Below are 20,740 nucleotides of genomic sequence, written 5' to 3'. Positions count from 1 at the left end.
CAATGGTGAATAGTAGCACTCCATACTGCAACCTTTTGCCACTTGTTTTAAAAAAATGCTTTTATATAGCACATTTGAGTGTTCAAAGCACCTTATGCAACAACCCTTCAGTCTCCAAATTATGGATGTGGGACTGAAGCTGATAAAATAATGGCTTGCCTAAGTAGTTTCAGACAAGAATATTTATTTATTTATTTATTTATTTATTTATTTATTTATTTATATTGCGATGTATATCCTGCCTTTTTCCTACAAAGGGCTCAAGGCAGCTTACATCATCTCTCCTCCATTTTATCCCCACAACAAAAACCCTGTGAGGTAGGTTGGGCTGAGAGTGTGTGACTGGCCCAAAGTCACCCAGTTGGCTCCATGGCTGAGCGGGGACTCGAACCCAGATCACCTGAGTCCCAGTCTCATGCTCTTAACCACTACGCCACACTGGCTCTCATATTGGTGGGGGAAAGCATCCTAACTTCATCCAATGTACATTCTGAAGCGACTTCCACTGTATTTACGTGAAGGAGCGCTTACATCCATATATGCCCAGCCGCCCCCTGAGATCAGCGGGAGAGACCCTTCTCCGGGAACCCTCCGTGAAAGAAATTAGGAGGGTGGGTACTCAGAGGAGGGCTTTCCCTGCGGTGGTGCCTAAGTTATGGAATGCGCTCCCCAGAGAGGTCTGCCTGGCGCCATCGTTATTTGTTTTTCGGCGCCAGGCGAAGTCCTTTTTATTTAAGCGGCATTTTAAATGTTAATATTATTGAATTTTATCTGGCCAGGGCGGCTTATTTTATATTGTATTTTTGTATTTTTAATCTAATGTTTATATATTTTTTTAATTTAAGATTATAATTATTTTAATTTATTGTTGTAAGCCTCCCTGAGGCTTCGGCGAATGGGGCGGCATAAAAATGTTTTAATAAAATAAATAAATAAATAAATAAATATTTGGGACAGATCTTGGCACTATATTTATTTATTAATTATTAAAAGCTTTTGTATGCCGTCCTGTTATACAAGATCTCAGGACTATAGTGGAAAGCTCACTGAATAGCAACATTATATTCTACCATAATAAGCCAAGATAAGAAACTGCTAAGAAAGGGAATGAAAATGAAGTGACTGGTAATCTTAAAGTGTATTGTGTGCAATTTGAAAAGGATTCCACATATTGGGCTTCTTGGCTTATGTCATTTGCAGGGAAGGTTACAGATCTATAAATGAGACTGCTTATGGAGGGGTGAGGGTTGAAAAAGCTTCAAGAGAAGCACTTTTGCACTGATACCTGAAATTCACTGGCTAAAAGTATTGTTTTTTCAATTTAGGATGATAATGATCACATAGTGAGTCTGTGTTATGAGACTGTTCACGATGGCCATTCCGTTCTTGTCTTCTGCCCATCTAAGAACTGGTGTGAGAAGTTGGCAGATATCATTGCCAGAGAGTTCTGTTATCTCCAGCACAAGTGTGAGTCAAGAGTAAAGCGGTTGAGGAATGGAAGGGAATTAGACTGATACTCAAAAATATATTAAACTCTCTTCAATTTAAAGGCCTTCAAAAGATGTCTACCCTTTCACCTGTTATACTGGACACAGGGAGAGTAGAGGAGTTGATGAGTCTGCTAAAGCGTTCGCCTTCTGGCTTGGATTCTGTGCTTCAGCGGACTATAAAATGGGGTGTTGCTTTTCACCATGCAGGTATGCTTTTATATAATTATGCTCAGAAGAGGTGCAGGGGTGACAGTAGGAGGCTTGTGATGACTCTTGGGGAATGATGAACATATATGTACTGTCCATCCCTCCATGACTTCAGCTTGAAGACTTCAACACTCTTCAAGTAGAAGAGTCACAGTAAATCAAATGCTACTGATTTCATTTTGCTTCAGATTTGATTATCAGTGGAGGACTTCCACACATTCTGTCTGTATCTTGCTGCTGGAATCTAACTCAATGGTAAAAAAGTTTATCTAAAACTCTGGAGGAGAAAACTGGCAGGAATGGGGATTGAAGTGGCATATGAGTGGAATTGCATTACCTATACTGCAAAACAATGTTAAGTGTATAATATGGCTTATGTTAGATTGGCTTTATTTACATCCATAATGAACAAAATAATTTAAAATAGTTTATATTTCATTTCAAGGAGGTAGAAGTAAATGATGCTATCCCCATTTTATAAACTTCACAAAAGCCAAAAACTTAACAAATTTGAATCTTATTGCAATTTGTAACTCTCCCTTAACATGATTAACTTTGTGACATGATTAATTCTGTTGCTACCATTGATGGATATGGTCGGCTCCTAATATGGATTTAATCTTAATTACATTTCAGGTCTTACATTTGATGAAAGAGATATAATTGAAGTAGCTTTTCGTCAAGGAATACTTCGAGTTCTAGTAGCAACCTCTACACTTTCTTCTGGGGTGAATCTGCCTGCAAGACGGGTAATTATCCGAACTCCTATGTTTGGTGGCAGATTGCTGAGTGTCTTAGCATATAAGCAGATGACTGGGAGAGCCGGAAGGAAGGGAGTAGACACCATAGGTAAGTGAAATTAGGAGTTTTTTTCTGGCTTTGTTTGTTGTTCGTTTGGATTTTTTTACAGCTAGAATACTGAGTCCTGTGATGCTTTAAAGAGAAATAAGATTTCTTCTGGCATTAACTTTCATGACCTAGCACTGACTTGATCAGATACAGTGATCCATAGAGTATAGCTGTGAAGGAATGGAAGGAATTTTCCATATTGTGGCACCAAAGCTAACAAAAGATAAGTGTATGTGACACAACTTGTTTACATTTAGAGGGAAGTTCTAATGCAGTTAAAATACAAAGAAGTAAGTGTAAACCATTGCTCGCAATGATATTACCCATATTTCAAGTGCAAATGCACGCTTAATCAAGGAAAATCTACAAGAACATGCATGCAAATGTATATCATATAGAATATTTGGTGACAAACTGCAGGGCTTGCTTATTTATTTATTTCGGTTGCTGCTTGATTCAGTTACTGAATGAGAGAAAGACTGAATTCCAAGGAGAGGAATGGTGAGCCTAGGCCGCCTCCCAGTGTTGCCCACCCTTTCTCCACCCAGCAAAGTGGGAAGAAAACATTTCAGCTTTTTCTGCCATAGACATTTGAAAAATTGCAAAAAGCTGGAAGTGTTCCCAAGCTTTAGATATTAAAACTTTTCTCTAGCCATTTTGTAGTGAAAACTCTAAGATAAATACTTACTTTCAATTTTATATTAGCTCAGAATGCAACAAGTTTTGTCAATAAACTTGGTATTTTGCACCTATTGTTTCTTTCCTTCTGATATTGTGTTGAATTTGCATTTAAAAAAACCCCTTGGTCCATTTGCCAAATGTTGGTTAGTTGGTGAACTATGTAAGCATTAGTTTATTAATTAGGACAATAAAAGCAACAGAATTAGGTCAGAATCCTATTCCACCCTATTTTCTGGAGAAAGTAAGCAAGTTTCTGGGAGAAAGTAAGTTGGGGAACAGAGATGTCAGGAAGCAAATTATGATCATTTCTCTGAACAATGGGGACCTTTGTCATCTGGTTAGATACTTTTGTGTAGCCTCTTGATCATCTATTACTTTTCAATACTGATTTGATAAACTACTTAAGATGCACGTGACTTCTTTTACTTGTAATGTGGTTATTTAACCTTTGCAAAATTTTCCCACCTCTGTTTAAAATGTTGTGTGTTGGTAGGTGAGAGCATTCTGGTATGCAAACCCTCTGAGAAGTCAAAAGGGATTACTCTGCTTCAGGGCTCTCTGCAGCCAGTGCGCAGCTGCTTGCTCAACAGTGAGGGAGAAGCAGTTACTTCCAGTATGATCCGGGCAATCCTTGAGGTATGTAATGTATATGCTAAGGCAGTGGTGGTGACCCTATGGCACGTGTGCTGCAGCGGGCATGCAAGGCCCTCTCAGTTGGCGTGTGAGCCAAGTCACCCCAGCATTGCCCCAGCAGCCAAACATCGGATAACAGTGCACATAGGGGCCATGCGCATGCTCGGAAAGAAGTAGCGACTCCAGGTGATGATGTCAAGAGCCGCGACTCATTAGTCGCGACTTGTCCAAGCTTTTGCATGGCCAGTCAGTGCGCTGACAAGGATATATATATATTTGCTTGGACTGGCTGTGAGTTGTTTTTTTCTAAACTAAAACCTCAGTATTCAGGTTTTATTGCAGTGTTGGCACTTTGTGATAAATAAGTGGGTTTTAGATTGCAGTTTGGGCACTCAATCTCTAAACGGATCGCCATCACTGTGCAAAGGGAACAAAACTTCACTCACAAGACATATATTAATATTTATTACTTACAAATTTGAGATTGTTTGAGGAAGTTGCTCAACCTGTCTTTAGACATTCTTTCTCCTCTTCAAATCCACCTTCAGTATAAAGTTTGATTTCAGCATGCTTCACACATTGAACCAGTTGAGGATCCTCGCTCTGTGTTGAAGGAGCTGGCTAATGCCTTTCCACTGTGTATGTTAACAAAATAGAAATAATGGCATGAGCATTTCACTCATGGACCCTGTCGCCATCTGCATTCAAGCTGCTGCTTTTACATAATGCTCTTTATTGCCTCTACACATGAATCATGTACTCAAGTCTTCGAGCATGTACAAGCAGTTTGTTGAGCCCAGTCTGGCGATTAGTACCCAAAGCTCCCCGTATGAGCCTTTCTGTGTGTCACTCTGTGAAGAGGGACATTGTGGAAATGGGCACACCTTCACTCCCTTTGAGCCCCTAATTGGGTCTCCTTTCAGTGATGATGGCAAATGACTGGGTCTACCTCTTCAGTGGGCAGGAGTTCTCCATTGGAGAGACGTTGAATTACGATGGCACTTCTCCTCCCTCAGGCTGTAATTCCTCAATGTTCTCTCTGAACATTGTTTGGCCCTTGGGCCAGTCTCCCCCATTGCTGCCTTGCTTTGGGTCTCAGGATCTTGAGCCACAGCTGGGGCCTGAGCCATTTCAAAAACAGTCTCATCCTTGACATAGGAATCCGACTCATCAGTCCACTCAGCATTGGGAGTCTCCCATAAGGGCGCCTGAAGCATGACAGGACATGAGTGCATGACAGACTTATTTCATTTTCAGAAAAGTTCAGATAACCCTACTTTGCTTCAGTCTTCTCCCATAAGGAAATCTGCAATCAAGAGGAAGTTCAAGCTGGAAGTGAGAGATGGCAGCCCAAAACTGACAGACAAATGGTGAAGGGATACCTCGGTGGAATAAACACTTTCAAATCTCCAGGGCCCGATGAATTCTATCCCAGAGTCATAAAAGAGCAAGCGGAGGAACTCTCAGAACCACTGGCTATTATCTTCAATAAATCTTGGAAAATAGGAGAGGTGCCAGATGACTGGAGAAGGGCTAATGTAGATACAGGGTGATCTTGATAAGCTTGAACACTGGGCTGAAACCAACAGAATGAAATACAATAAGGACAAGTGCCAAGTCCTCCACCTAGGAAAAAGAAACCAAAGGCATTGATACAAGATGGGGAATACATGGCTCAACAGAACTGAACAAGAAAAAGATCTTGGAGTAATTGTGGACAATGAGCCAACAATGTGATGCAGCCGCCAAAAGGGCAAATGCTATTTTGGGATGCATTAACAGAAGTATTGCTTCCAAATCACAAGAAGAAGTAGTTCCTCTATGCTCCTCACTAGTCAGACCCCACATGGAATACTGTGTCCAGTTCTGGGCACCAAGAGTTAAGAAAGATGCAGGTAAATTAGAAAGGGTCCAGAGGAGGGCAACAAAAAATGATCCAGGGTTTGGAAACACTGCCCTATGAGGAGAGACTGAGGGAACTGGGCATGTTCAGCCTTGAGAAGAGACGACTGAGGGGGGAGATGATATCCCTCTATAAGTACCTCAAAGGCTGTCCCAAAGGGGAAGGTCAAGATCTCTTCTTGCTAATGCCAGAATGTAGGACATGGAATAATCAATTCAAGTTGTGCCAACCCAGATTCAGGCTAGACATCACGAAAAGCTTCCTCACAGAGCAATACAATAGTGGAACCAGCTGCCTAAAGAGGTGATGGGCTCTCCCACACTAGAGACATTCAGTAAGAAATTGGACAGCCATCTGAGTGGGATGGTGTAACCTGGTGTCCTGCAACAGCAGGGGGTTGGACTCGATGGCCTTCATGGCCCCTTCCAACTCTTCTATGATTCTGTGATTCTAAATCTGGAGCTTAAGTTGCTTAAATAAGGTACATGGGCCTCCCTATAGAGCAGAATGGGGATGGGAACCAGTGACCCTCCAACTTGTTATCCGCAACTCCTATCAACCGTCACCTTTGGTTATGCTGGCTAGGTTTGACTGGAGTTGTAAAACATGTTTAGAGGCTGCAAATTGCCCATTTCTGCTATAGGGTATCCAGGTGAAGAAAAATTTGGTGTTTTCTACAGTATAGTTGTTTTTCTGCACACCATTATTCTGGATAAAATGAACTCTGTTAACTTGAAAAATATTATGCAGTGTTTTTCAGCAGTATTGGTATATTTTGATCATGCTGTCTTCGAATCTGTGAGATAAATCTTTACAATCATTGTAAAAACTCATATTTTCAAGAACAAAAAGGCATAATTTATATTCCAGCAGAATTTTTTTATATATATAAAGTGTATGTTTTTTGCTCATGGAGTTCATTTCTGGCATTTTTAAATGTAGAACTCAAGTGTGTCTTGTTCGATGTATAGAGAAAAATCATGCTTCAACACAGGAAAGTATCATACATTGAAAAGTTGAAGTTTGTGAACCCAATATACTAACAACAAGCTCAGTTGCCAAAGAGCAGTTCTTATATAGTTAAATTTGTACATAGAGAGAACTGTAGTGCATACATGCCTTGAGGAAAAATGAGCCCCAAAGAGTCCAATGAATCCCAAGCATATTGAATGGGTACAGAATGTTGGCTAACTGTTGGAAGGAAAAAGTGAGGAAGGGAATAATAGAGTATCTGGCAAGAAGGCACGGCTGGCTGGAACTTTGAACAGGAACATTCCATATTGCAGTATTTGCTGCAGTATTGGTGGTATCAAGCAAGCAAAGTGAGAGTAATAAAAGGTACTATGAAAGATGATAAACAACAATGAGGTGATCTACAGCAGACCTTGCTGGACAGGAAGAAGATGGTGGAGCTCTATGGAACAGTGAGGAAAAGACTGGGATGTATACCAGCGGATCTGTTGCCTTGAGCGTGGAATGGAGAAGTCATAAAATGGCTGCTGACACTCATCAAGTCCCTTCCTGCTTATTGATATTGCCAAACACTGCTATGAGTTTACTGTGTTGGACTGTGAGATTCTGTAGCGAACACTTTCTGGGTGAAGGACTGCTGGCAGGAGATGGATGTACCTCATGAAATTTAGAAGAATGTGTTTATTTGAAGAATGACAAGTTTGATCAGGAGGGCTTGAAAGCAAATCCTTTGGGAATTGAAGCCCAGAGGTGATAAATAAAGGTAGCAAGCCCTCTGTGGCAACTGAGAGAACAGCTGTTGTGAACAGCTGCAGCTCATGGTTTTCAGGGAAATTTATTTATTATTATTTCAGGGAAGTTATTTACACTAATGCTCAGAGTACTGGAAATAGAATGAGTTTGAACTCTTGATTCAAGATAAATATGACTTAATAGATATAAATAAATATATATTCCACTCCCAGAAGTGGAATATAACAACTGAAGGACATAACTTTTCCAAAAGAACAGTAGCCATAGAAATGCAGGAAGACTTGTGCTACTTATTAGAAAAGTACACACTTACACAGAAATTCAAAAGAAAGAATGTGGTGGTCCACATTGAACCCAGACAGACATCGATCAAGATAATCCAAGACTTTACTGATCCAACTGGTTATAACTTGAAGAAGCTATGGATAGGCGAGGGTCAAGTGAGCATGTCATGGGTCACAAAGATAGAAGAATCTTGTCTATCTCCTCAGGCATTAAAAACTGAAACTGATCCTGCAAGATCAGACAATGTACTGGATACCTCAACAGATGCTATTAAAGGTGATGTTCCAGTCAGCATGAAGGTGGGCAATTTTTTTCTCAAAAGTGTTTGACATGTTTTTCACAGTGGGCCTCCTAGGTCCCCACACTGGATTAATGAAGGCAACCCATGAACCACTCAGAAGAGCTCCATTGAATGGTTATTTGAGGATGTGATGGAGGCAGCACACAGTAGGCATGATTATGCATTCTTGTGCATGTTTGGTTATTCTCATGACAAGTGTTTGCCCCCAGTGCACCGACTCTCTCCTGGCCTGTTGTCAGAATTTCCCTGGCAAACCAGGAAGTCATCTGGACACCACAGCGCCGAAGAGAACACTCCGGACCAATTGTGTTGATGGCATCATTTTGTGCCTTGCTGTTTCATAGTGTAACAAAGTCCTCAAGAAAATCGCTAGCTCTGGCTACTGGCAAATCCCCCAGAACATTCAGGGATGCCTCAGATTTAGTTTCTGCAAGTCTCTTATGTAATGAGTGGATGGGTCCTCTGCTTCTGCACGGAGAGACCGGAACCATGAGATCAAGCTCCATTAGGAAGTGGGCTGACCATGACTGTGGACTGATTTCCACCACTCTGCAGGACAACCCTCACACCCTGAAGCAGAGACCAGTTTGAGTGCCCTGCCCTTTATGTCAGACTGATGATAAATGGAAAGAGACTCATGGTTTTCATGAGTCTATGAAGTGCTCAGCTCACCCTCTTAAGTCAGCCCCAGCATGTGGTGGGTTCAAACTTGCCCCTCTAGAAATGGAAGGATGCCTTTGATTTGCCGAGGAAACTGGGATCAAGCAGAATCTTCCTGTCTCCAATTCCCCCTTCTCCCCTGTGCCCCCTTCCATGCTATTCTGAAGCAAGGATGGTGATGAACCAGAGGGCCTGACAGGGGAAGGAAGAGTCTATGAAAATCACTGTCTTCCTGCAGCCCCAGTGCAACTCCAGAGAGCACAAATCTGGGTCCAGTTTAATGTATACCTTTGGGCAAGCAAGGTGACACGTTTTGATTCAATTCATATTTTTGGCATCCTCAGTTTGCAACACATTCTTTCATAATTAGGAGGTTCATTGAGATGGTGATGTATAATGTATCTCTTGATGTTTAAATGCTGGTTAGAGCCTAGCACTAATTCTGGGAAGGAGAAGAAGAGACCTAAAGTGAGCTAAAGAAAGAATTGCCTATATTTCCATCTTTCCCCCAATTTTTCATTTTGACAAACCTAGCAAAACAACTTTCATAGTTTTTTTTCCAGATGTTTTACATCCTTGGCCAGAACCCACTTCAGCAGATGGCACGTGTCTGGCCAAGCAACTTGCTCTGAAGAGGCTATTGCTTTTGACAATGAGCGGAAGAAAAAGAAAAGATATTCTTCTTGGATACCATTCTGCTTTTGTTCTCTGTGGAAGAGTAACAGAAATACCCTCTGGATGAGACCAAGGTTCCACATCATCCTGTATCCTGTTTGCAACAGGGATCAGTCAGATACTTTTGGGAAACCTGCAAGCAGGGTGTGAAAGCAACAGCCATTCCCCGTTGCTGTCACAGTGGAAGTGAACATGAATTAACATTTCTCTGCTCTAGCTAATAGAACTGCTTTTCTTGTATTTGTTTAATTTTATTCTAAAATTATTTGAGCAAGTCCCTGTTATTTCATCTTGTGGCAGTAATTTTGCAGGCATTTAAGGGAAGTTACCTCCTACTTTTCCCTCTGGAATTCTATGTAATTCCAGCACCTTGGAAATCTATACTACTAGTTCAGTTCTATGTGGATATCTCTATTCCTCTGGGTGCCTTTTTGAGAATTAGTGTGTGTGCTGTTAACAAGTGTTCTTGATATGGTGCTTTTAGAAATTTTAGAAGGGCAGCATGTCCCTTCCCATCCACAAATGCTTTTCTTTTGGATTAATTGCTATATCATGCTAACAAATATTTTGATCGTGTTCTTATTCTGACAGATCATTGTAAGTGGAGTGGCTGACTCTCCAGATGACATCCAGCATTATGCTTCCTGTACACTTCTCTGGGCTACCTTGAAAGACTCCCAGGATTGCAGGAGTCAGCAGGAAAAAAATTGTCATGGACCTATTGAGGCATGTGTGCAGTGGTTGCTTGAGAATGAGTTCATTCTGATTTCGAACTCAGATATGGGTAAAGGTAAAATTTTCGCTTGCCTGTTTTTCTCGTTAACTTGTAACTATGAAGATTTGCAGCAGGAAATACTCATTGTGTACTGATGGAATCACAGTTCCTGATCCATAGGGCAATTCTATGCATATCTGAGTAGCAAGTTCAGTTGAACTGCATGGGACATACTCATATGTAGGTGGGAATAAGATTGTTGCTCCAGCTCTAGCCTCATTATTGATGCTGTCAAGCACTGCCCAGACAGGTAGCTAATAGGCAGCAGCCCATAACAACATTACTGGAAGGATGGAAAGGGACAATCACTTCCTGCATGACTCATAGAATCATATAATAGTAGAGTTGGAAGGGGCCAGAGGGCCATCAGGCTGAATCCCCTGCTTAGTGTAGGACACTTGAGTTAAACCATTCCTCTCAGATGGCTGTCCAACTGCATCTTGAATGCCTCTAGTGTGAAAGCCCATGACCTCCCAGGACAATTAGTTCCACTGTTTTACTGCTGTCAATTCCCCCCCCCCCCCGATAGCTAGCTAGAATCTGGCTTGCTTTACTTTAAGCCCATTATTCCATGCCCTGCACTTTGGGATGAATGAGAAGAGATCCTATCCTTCCCCTTTGTGACAGCCTTTCAAGTACTTGTCGAGTGCTATCATATCTCCCCTCACTCTTCTCTTCTTGAGTTGGAAACTAAGCCCAGTTCTTTTCAGTACTCTTCATAGGACTTAGTTTCCAGTCCCTTGTCTTCCTCTGAAGTCTTTCCAGCTTGTCTGAATCTTTCTTCAACTGTGGTGCCCACAACTGGACACAATACTCCAAATGAAACCTAACCAGTGCTGAGTGAAGAGGAAGTAGTACTTCATGTGATTTGGAAGTGATACTTTTATTAATGCAGTTTAAAATAGCATTTGTACTTTTTGTAGCTACATCACAATGTTGACTCATATTAAGCATGTATTCAAGAGCAATTATAAAGGTCCTTCTTAATTGCTGCATTGTTATCATTTTGCCATCCATATTGAGTAGGTGAACACTCATTTCTTTCCTCTGTCTTTGACATATCTGATGAAGGCTTTTTTGTTTTTGTTTTGTTTTGTTTTGTTTTAGCATCCCTTGCCATTGGTGTGAATGGAACACTAGACTAGGCAGACCTTGGTCTGAACCAGAGCAGCTCTCCTTAGGTTCTTAGTTACTCTTTGCATTGGTCTCAGTTTTGAAATCATCACTGAATGTACTAGCTCAAGTTCTTGATCTGTAAAGGTGAAAGGTTTTTCTCCTAAAGTATTTAAAGAAATATGATACTTGTTGCAGCAATGCTAACAAAATAATATTGTGGCTCAGGGCACTTTGTAAATAAGCAATGAAGTGTTTGTACTTTTGTAAATGAACTTTCCAAATGAATATTTGCACTTACCTCTGATGATACCTCTTTTTCTCTTGACAGAAAGGTATCATCCAACACAACTTGGCTCTGCTACCCTGTTTTCCTCCTTTCCCCCAGTGGCAGCACTAGAAATTTTTGCTGATCTCCAGAGAGCAATGAAGAGTTTTGTCTTGGAGAATGATTTGCATTGTCTGTATTTGGTAGGTGTTTTTGTGGTACAGTTTGAGGTCTCAAAATAGGAGAAATTCTGTCAGATGCCACAGCTTCATAACAGGTGACAACAGGTTAAGAAATAACTTTTTTTGGTGCCCTTCTTAAATAGCAATGACTAAAATACTTATTGAAAAGCGTAAAAGGCAGATCCAACGCAAAGGAAGATCTCCTCTCTTTCTTCCAGGGTAGTGATAGGCAGAAAATAGATCTCCAGATGTTTGGGGCTTCAACTTCCCAAAGCCTCTGCCAGCATAGCCAATGTCAGGAGTGCTGGCCGTTGAAATTCCTACGGTCTGAAGATGTACTTTCTCTCCGCCCCTAACTAGGCTATTTACCTAGCTAGCATGGTGGAAGTTGTGGCACTTGAGACAACAGAAGATCCACCTTCATTCATTTCTGGACAACTTGCTGGTGGGATCAACCTCCTGTGACAAGGGGATATGAGAAATGCAGGGGATGGGAGGTTGTTTATGAAGAACCCATGTCACTGGAGACATTAGGAAAAGCTCCATAATAACTCCCCAGTGCCTGAAACACATGGGAGTAATCACGGACACACATGTGGAAAGGTTCTTGTCATGACCAAGCCTGTCTTGCCCATTGAAGAGCCACTGTAATGCCTGTTCTGAGGTATAACATCTGGAGATATGATAGGTTAGGGCAGGGATGAGAAACTTGTGACCTTTCTCATCTCAGGCTCCAGCTCCCCTCCACCCCATCCAGCATAATCAAGAGTCAAATATAGGAGTCACAGGCCGACAACTTTTGAAGGCCCCTGCATTAGGTTAAAGCCAGGTGTTTACATTGTTTTGTGTAAAGTATATTGTGAAATTTTAGTTACCCCTTTAATCCTATTTAACCCTAATCCTATTTAAACCTTATTTACTTTAATTTTCTTCTGTATGCTTAAGCTCAGTCTCTTCATGGCTGTTGGTCAGTGTCATTGGGTAAAGGGTAAATGCCTTTCTGTATGCAGGGGTGGGGACTGTGGGGTGGCAGAAGTGTAGCATGGCCAGGAGGGAGAATTACCAGAGATTTGTCACATTTTTTTTTCTTCCCCAAAAGTTGAAGAGGCAAATGATTCACATTTTAAGTCAAGTCAGCAGATGTTGTAGTCTTGGCTCATCTTCAGGAGCATTATGAGTACAGCCACTGAGTCAATGCCTTGAACCGTTTTCACCTTCAGCTACTCCAATGGATGTCTTGTCTTAAACTGGGACTAACTGCTCCCCAGTGGTGGAAATACAAAATCTAACAAGGCTGTCTGCTTGCAGTCTATGGCACAGACACTAGATACTATTTTTCTAGTGCTAGATTGGGGTAAAAGGCTAATTTAACTAAAAAGAAAAGCTACTTTATTAGGTTTGGAAAACCCAGGCTGCGAAAAAACCCCCTCTCAATTTGAAAAACAAGTAGGATTCAAAGTGTCCGCCTTTCTGAATTTCAGGTCACTCCTGTTTATGAAGACTGGACTAAAATCGATTGGTATCTGTTCTTTTGCTTGTGGGAGAAGTTGCCTGCCTCAATGAGAAGAGTAGCAGAGCTAGTTGGAGTTGAAGAAAGTTTTTTGGCCTGCTCTGTGAAGGGAAAAGTCATTGCTAGAACAGAGAAGCAGCACAGGCAAATGGCCATCCATAAAAGGTGAGGTTTGTGAAGGCCATGTCACAGTACCTAGGGATGGTCTTGACACTGTCAGGTAATCAACCCTGCCTGCAGTTGCTTTGTTTAACGGTCCTCTCCGCTGTTCGAATTTAAGAGTTACAAGTAGCTCACAGTTAGTGACAAGCTTCCCTTTAGAAAATTTTTGTGTACCCAACACACATGCCACTGATACAGAGCCATTTTGACGCATTCCTGCTGGAGGTAGGCAACCTTCACATGCTGTAGTCTTCCTGTGGTCTCCGTGGTGCAAAGCCACATATCCATATTCATAGAGCAGCATGTGGTTAGATTACCCTTCAAAAGAAGGAGGTTCAAAATGGTACATTCCATGGGTTATATAAAGGCCTGAAAAGCAGGTTTCGGTCTGCCATTATTGTTGTGAAATTATTCTGTATGATATTATTCTGAAAAGATGTTCCTTCTCCAGCTAGCACTTGGTCTTTTATGCTGGCTAAAACAGTTCTTCTTTGTGCTCTCTGTGCAGCATATATATAGACATTGCACCTGAGCGGAGCCTGTAATCCTCTAAAAGCCTCAAATCCACTTTTTTGCCACTTGAATTCTATCACTACTGCAGAATCTCTATTTTATTTGTGCACTTTTCAAAAATACTGTTTTCAGGAGTATTCAAAGCAATGTGCAGAGGCTTCCCCAGTGTTGTTCCATACTTTCAGGTGCCCTTCCCACACTTACTTAGAGATACTGAAGTTGTTTAGACAAGGGCCTACAGAACATAACCCATCCATTGTGTATGAGCTGACATACGATGTGCTTGTGGTAGTAAAAGTCCTAATTCACAAGGAAATTGTAGAATAGTAGAGTTGGAAGGGGCCTATAAGATCACTGGGTCCAATGAACTACAAGGCCCTATTGGCTTTCCTTAGTTCCCATTCTTTGTGCCTCCATCTGCTGGTATGAACGGCCACAGCCTGCTCTTGTGGATCAGTGTTAGATCTTTTAGATCAGCATGCTGCTTAGGCAACAAGGCAGTAGGAAATATCTCATGGAGAGTTCTCTGGTCCTCTGACTCCCAGCTCCAGTCAATATTGTTAGCCTAAACTAGATACTGTGCTCAAGCCAGATACTATGCCAGTTCCCATAGGCGCAATCTGTTTCTGGGGCTCCTAATTAAATCCTTCAGACACTCTGTTAGTATTTAAACGCATATGTGACTTATTGTCCTGCATGGCGCTGTTTTGGGTGTTGTACCTTGGCCCCATCTGATTGCTGTTTGGGTTAGATTGTAACATGGGCAGGGGTAGATGGTCTTACCTTGTTTGAGATGCTCTGGTTTGCAAATAGAGTCACATATTTTACCCATAAAATGCAAAAAAGGAATGGTTGTGTATGTGTGTGGCCAAGATGACTTTGTACTTCTCTTGCAACTGAAAAAATAGCTATACAGTACTGCAGCAGCACCACAGTTGTCGCACTTTTAAAATTGAACAAAAGGGCAGACTTCAATTGGCCTTGTAATTTCCCTGGCTACTGAAAGGTGTGAAGCAAATGAAAAGATGCATGGGTCTTAAAAGTGGGACTTATGGAAGGTTAACATTTGGCTTCATGCTAAGTTGCATGGGTGCCTATTTCTCCCTGTCATTAGAATACATCTTAGAGATGTGTAAAGGTGCTCCAGGTTCTTTTGTGGAGTCTTTCATGTTTCTGAATCATAGTATTGGATATCTTTGCTCTTAGGAATTACAGATGTAAATCCAGTGTGCACCGGAGTACATCCAAATGTGGATGTACATTCTTATACTCTCTGTTTGCACAAGAGTAGGTACATACAGCTCCCTTTTCCCCCCCTCCAGACAGAGTTGGATCACACCGAAAGTGATTTGGCATAAGAGTCTGCACCAGCAGAACTGCAGTATCCTTATCAGTCTTCAGGTTTTTCAACATCTAATTCTAAACCTTTTAGAAGTTTTAATTGTGCTTTAATGACAAAGCAGCATTCTGTACTGCATAAATATTTGTAGTAACATTACCTTAACTTAATTTTCTGATGCAGATTTTTTACAAGCTTGGCTCTCCTGGATTTAATAAATGAGGTTCCTTTAATGAATGTTGCTAAGAAATATGGTTGTAACCGTGGACAACTTCAGTCTTTACAGCAATCTGCTGCTACTTATGCAGGTGAGCAATTACTAATATGCCATTTCAGTATCACAAATCAGTTTAGCAACTAGAATTGCAACCCAACAGAAGAAGCCACAACAAATTATTCACTATGTAATCTACAGATTTTAAATTACATATATTTTGTGGTATATTTTCTTCTTCAAATCAGAAGGCAAAATGAAATCCTCCCCTCATCCCTTTTTTCCATATGAGAATGTCAGTGAATATTAAAATAAAAATAAGGTATAATACCAGTGAATCATAGAATATTAGAGTTAGAATGGGCCAGAGCAGGGGTCCTCAAACTTTTTAAATGGGACTGTTGAGGGGGCGGACTATAGTTTGAAAAAAAATATGAACGAATTCCTATGCACACTGCACATTTAAATTTAATTTAATTTAAATTTTTATTAAATTTAATAATAAATGTTAATTAAAATTAAATAAAAATTTTAAAAATAATTAAAATACATTTGCTCCACTCACTTGAGCTGCAGCAGAAGCCCAAGATGAGGTGGGGAAGAGCATGTCCATATTCAAGGGACATAGCTACAATGTCTGCGATTGTGCTGGTGGGGGGGAGGGAGACAGGCACGATCGCAGGTGAGCTCGTGCAGGAAAGGTGGGCATGATTGCGGCCCTCATCCCCCCTGAGCACGATCGCAGCCATCTCCCCCACCCCCAAGCACGGCTGTGATTGTGCCCGTCTTCCCTGCACGAGCGTGGCCGCGATCACGGCCATCTCCCCACTGAATACGCCTGCACCAGCTCAGAGCTTTTTGATTCGCTCAGAGGCAGGCCGGATAAATCAGCATGGCGAGCCGGATCTGGCCCGCAGGCCATAGTTTGAAGACCCATGGGCCAGAGGGTCATCAGGTCCAACCTGCTCAGTGCAGGTACTTCCTCTTCCAAACCATTAATGCAAATGTTGCAGAACAAAGGACCCAGGACAGAACTCCACAGTATCCCACTTGTTATCTTTCTCCAGTTTGAGAAGGTGCCATTGATGAGCATTCTTTGAGTCCGATTTGGTAGCCAACTGTGGATCCACCTGATCATTGTTCCATCTAGCCAACGTTTACCTAGATTGCTAGTCAGGATATCATGGGGCACTTTGCCAAATTCTTTGCTGAAGTCAAGATAGATTATGTCCACAGCATTCCTGCACTCCATCAGGGAGGTTACCCAGCCAAAAAATGAGATCAGTTTAGTCTGGCAGGATTTGTTTGTGAGGAATCCATGTTGGCTTCTAGTAATCTGTGCAGGCTGACTGCTTTATAATCTAATCCAGAATTTTCTCAGGAATTGATGTCAGACTGACTGGTCTGTAGTTCCCAGGTTGTTGTTCTTTTCCTTTCTTGAAGATGGGAACAACATTTGGCCTTCTCCAATCAACTGGCACTTCCCTGTCCTCCATGATTTCTCAAAGATAATAGTTCTGAGAGTTCTTCCTCTAGCTCTTTTATGACTCTAGGATGGAGTTTATTAGGCTTTTACCTTATTCAACCCAATTAGATAATCCTTGACCATTTGCCTGTCAGTCTTGAGCTTCCATCCTGGTCTTCAGCTTGTACTTCCCCTACGCCAAGAAGGTTGTAGATCTTTTGGGAGAAGAGTGAGCCAAAGTAAGAATTCAGCACTTCTGCCTTCTCTTTTCATCTGTTGTCATTTTGCCATCCACACTGAGTAGCTGAACCCCATTCCTTTCATTTGTCTTTTACTGTAGACATACCTGAAGAAGACTTTTTTGTTGTCTTTAGCTTCCCTTGCTAGCCTTAGTTCTTTCCTAGCTTTATCCATCCTGATGCCATCCCTGTAATTCTGTGCTACCTGCCTGTACTCTTCCTTTGTAGCTTGCCCTTCCTTCCACTCCCTATACATGTCCTTTTTTGTTTTCAGATCATCTCTAAGCTTTTTATGATGCCACATGGACTTCTTGTGTTGTCTTCTGTCCTTTTTCCTTTTGGAATTGTTTGTAATTCTGCCTTTAGAATTTCCTTTTTAAAAAATTCCCACCCAGTTTATCAAGCTAGTTTATTAAAATTGGATTTCCTAAAATTAAGGGTACATGTTTGGCTACATTTTGCTCTTGCTTCCCTTAGAATCAAGAATTCAAGTATGGATTGGTCACTTTCCTCCAGAGTTTCTGTAGCTGCCACTTTGCCACCTGGTCTTTTCTAGGTTAGTAGCAAGTCAAGGATACCAATTCCTGTAGTTCTTTCCTCCACTTTCTGCTGGAGGAATTTATCAGCAACACATGTTAGGAATCCCTTGGAGGGGCCATGTTTGGCAGAATTAGTCTCCCAACAAATATTGGGGAAATTGAAGTCCCCGTATAATCATGCCTCCTTCAAACACTGGCAATTTGCTTTTCAAACATTTCATACTTGTCTTCTCCTTGACTGGATGGCTGGTAAAACTGCTCCATTTATTTTAAACAAGATGTTCCCAGTGGGGCTACTAAGCTCATCCTGCTGTGTCTCTGCAGAGATATGTATCTTTAACATATGGTGCGACTCCACCTCCTTTTCTGTTCCTTCAGTTCTTTTTCAACAAGTTCTATCCTTCAATTGTTGCTTTCCAGTCATGGGAATCATCTCACTTCGTTTCAGTTACATACCTATTAGGTTGTACTCACCCTCCTATGTTAAGATTTCATCTGTTTATTTTGCCTACTCATGACGTTAGTATATAGACATTGAAGACCATCTGCTTTATTCTCCAGCTTTCTTTCTACATTTTTGGAAGATCATTATTGGGCACTGTTAGAACTGCTGTCTTTGTTGTGGTACATAAACCTTTGTTGTTAAGCTCATGTGTACTTCTCCCTGTAGGATTCAGTTTAACGCCCTGCTGATAAACTTCTTTGTGTTGTGGCCAAACTCCTTCTTTGCAGTCCTTGTAAGGTGCAATGCATCCTTTACCAGCAGTCCATTTTCCAGGAAGTGTAGCTCGTGGTCCTAGTATCCAAACCTCTCACATTGACACTACCTGCATAGCTACCTGGTGGCATTCCCTTGGAGTAGTTTTCTTTCTCTGTCGATTCCTTTTCTTCGAACTGGAATGATCGAAGAGCAAACTGTCTGAAACCACTCAGAGACTTACATTTAGCAAACTAAAATGTAAGTGCCTGAGTGGTTTCATCTGACCTATGAATTGACTAAGTAACCTTATTAGCAAGACAATGCTTATAAGCAATGAAACCTCCATATGCATGCAAACTTTGGGACCCAAATCCATGTACCATGTAGTGCTATGTACATTTGCGTTCAGGACGTTAACCATGCTGGCATGGCTTTTCTGTGCAAGGGATTTCTGAATAATGTAGATTATCTAAACCCATTTCAGTCTGGCTTCAGGCCTGATTATGGTGCAGATATTGCTTTGGTTGCCATGGTGCATAATCTGTGCCAGGAACTGGGCAGGGTTGCTTTTGCTAGAGCTCCCTCCATCAGTAGACATATACTTTTTAATTCAAGTTTTTAAAATTTGGACAAGACCTCAGTACACAGGCGTTTGACCTCTCTTTTTATGTCCTTTGATACAAAGGCCCTCTGAAGCGGCAAGGTATCAACATCCTGCATCTCTGAAAGAGAGATTATTATGCAGGCTCATAATGCTCAAGTGGGAAACAGGGCAAATTCCTTGAGAGGTGTACCTCAGTAGCCTTTAAAGGAGATTTGTGTATTCTAGACATTTGTAAAGCTGCCACATAGGCATAGATTCACATCTTTTCTAAGCACTGCAAGGTAGATTCTTCTGCATCTGCTCTAGACATAACATTTTCTAAAGTTGGTAATACTGACTGTTTCTGTTAATTTACTGTTCAGTTATGTTGGGAGACCAGGGAGTACTTTCAGTGATGCTCTGAAGAAAATGGAAGTTAGTCTTACCATGAATTTCTGTTTTCAGAGGCTTATGGGGATATTCTTTCCACCTTTCCTGAGGGACCAGTGTTTGAATCCTTTAGTAAGCAGGGTGTTGATTGGTTATGCAATTTGCCACCCTGCATATGTGGGGTAAAAGACAGACACTCCTGAGTCCCAAAATGTATTTCCTAGGCTGTTCAGAGTTTGGTGTTGTGTTCATCATCATGCTGTATGTTCTGTTTCACTTACCTTTGTTTCTCTTTACCATGGTATTTAATATCTATATGAAGCCACTGGATATAGTCATTAGGAGATGACACCTAACTCTATTCCTCCATTGAATCTGAACGAGCAGCAACCATTTACAACCTAAATTAGTGCTTGAATACAGTGATAGATGGACTGAGGGCTAATCAGCTGATCAGGGATACTCCCAATAAAATGGAGACAATGTGGGTGAGTGATTCCCAGGTCCTCGAATTAAGGGAATAACTAGCTCTGTATTGGGGTGAACTCCTCAAGGAGAAAAGTTTTGTAGTTTGGGGGTGCTTCTAGATCCATCACTATCTTTGGAGGTCCAGTTGACCTCTGTGGCCAACAGTGCCTAGTATAAGCCTAGGCTGGTATGCCAACTGAGAGCTTCAGCTACAGGCAAATGTAAACAACAACAGCAGCAAAACTGCCCATTCCTGGATAGGGTTGGCCTAACCACTATGCTGTGTGCATTCATAACCCTGATGATGGAGTCTGACCACTCCTCTGCCAGTCTCTTCTTGGTGGCTCTGGGTCAGGGTTACTCCTTTTCTTCTAGATGTTCTCCAGAAAGAGGTGCTATTCCCAAGGGGAAGGGGAAGGAATGGTCTTGAGGCACTGAGAGGAGAAATTATAGCAAAATGAATGCCCCATTTTCAGAAAAAATAGTTTATCAAACTATTAAATAACAAGATGCAGTACAATAATTTTCAAAGGAAGCTAAAGGAAGAATGTTGGAATGTACAGTGATGGTGGATTCTGAAGAAATAACAGAAATATAAGTAGGGTAATAATAGTGAGCTATGCCAAATAAGACTTTAATTAGAACAAAACCTGTGATAAATCCTACAACCAATAGATAAATGTTCCCTCACCATACACAGATATCCTATATCGCACCTTTATTATTATTACTTTATATCTCTATACCGCCCGTAGCTGAAGCTACCTGAGTGATTCACAACATTTAAGTAAGCTATCTAGGTGTCAACCAGGCCTTATCCTGCGTAGCTTCCAAGATTAGGCAGGATCAGGCACTTCAGGCTATACAGAAG

At 41.4% G+C, this 20,740-nt stretch overlaps 1 protein-coding gene across 1 annotated transcript in view; it reads left to right on the top strand.

Moving 5' to 3' along the window:
- Positions 1 to 20,740, top strand: part of POLQ (DNA polymerase theta) — a 63,334-nt gene that overhangs the window by 6,353 nt on the left and 36,241 nt on the right. Inside the window, exons 7-14 of the mRNA XM_044449653.1 lie at positions 1,326 to 1,467; positions 1,551 to 1,697; positions 2,334 to 2,546; positions 3,721 to 3,863; positions 10,001 to 10,199; positions 11,629 to 11,768; positions 13,229 to 13,422; positions 15,455 to 15,579. Coding sequence (XP_044305588.1) covers positions 1,326 to 1,467; positions 1,551 to 1,697; positions 2,334 to 2,546; positions 3,721 to 3,863; positions 10,001 to 10,199; positions 11,629 to 11,768; positions 13,229 to 13,422; positions 15,455 to 15,579 — 1,303 coding nt within the window. The remainder of the gene's footprint in view (positions 1 to 1,325; positions 1,468 to 1,550; positions 1,698 to 2,333; positions 2,547 to 3,720; positions 3,864 to 10,000; positions 10,200 to 11,628; positions 11,769 to 13,228; positions 13,423 to 15,454; positions 15,580 to 20,740) is intronic.

This window comes from Varanus komodoensis, unplaced genomic scaffold (assembly GCF_004798865.1).
Source record: "Varanus komodoensis strain SLA01 unplaced genomic scaffold, ASM479886v1 scaffold60, whole genome shotgun sequence".
NCBI classification, from domain to species: Eukaryota; Metazoa; Chordata; class Lepidosauria; order Squamata; family Varanidae; genus Varanus; species Varanus komodoensis.
Note: the sequence above shows the minus strand (reverse complement) of the source record. Positions and strands in the feature narration are given on the sequence as shown.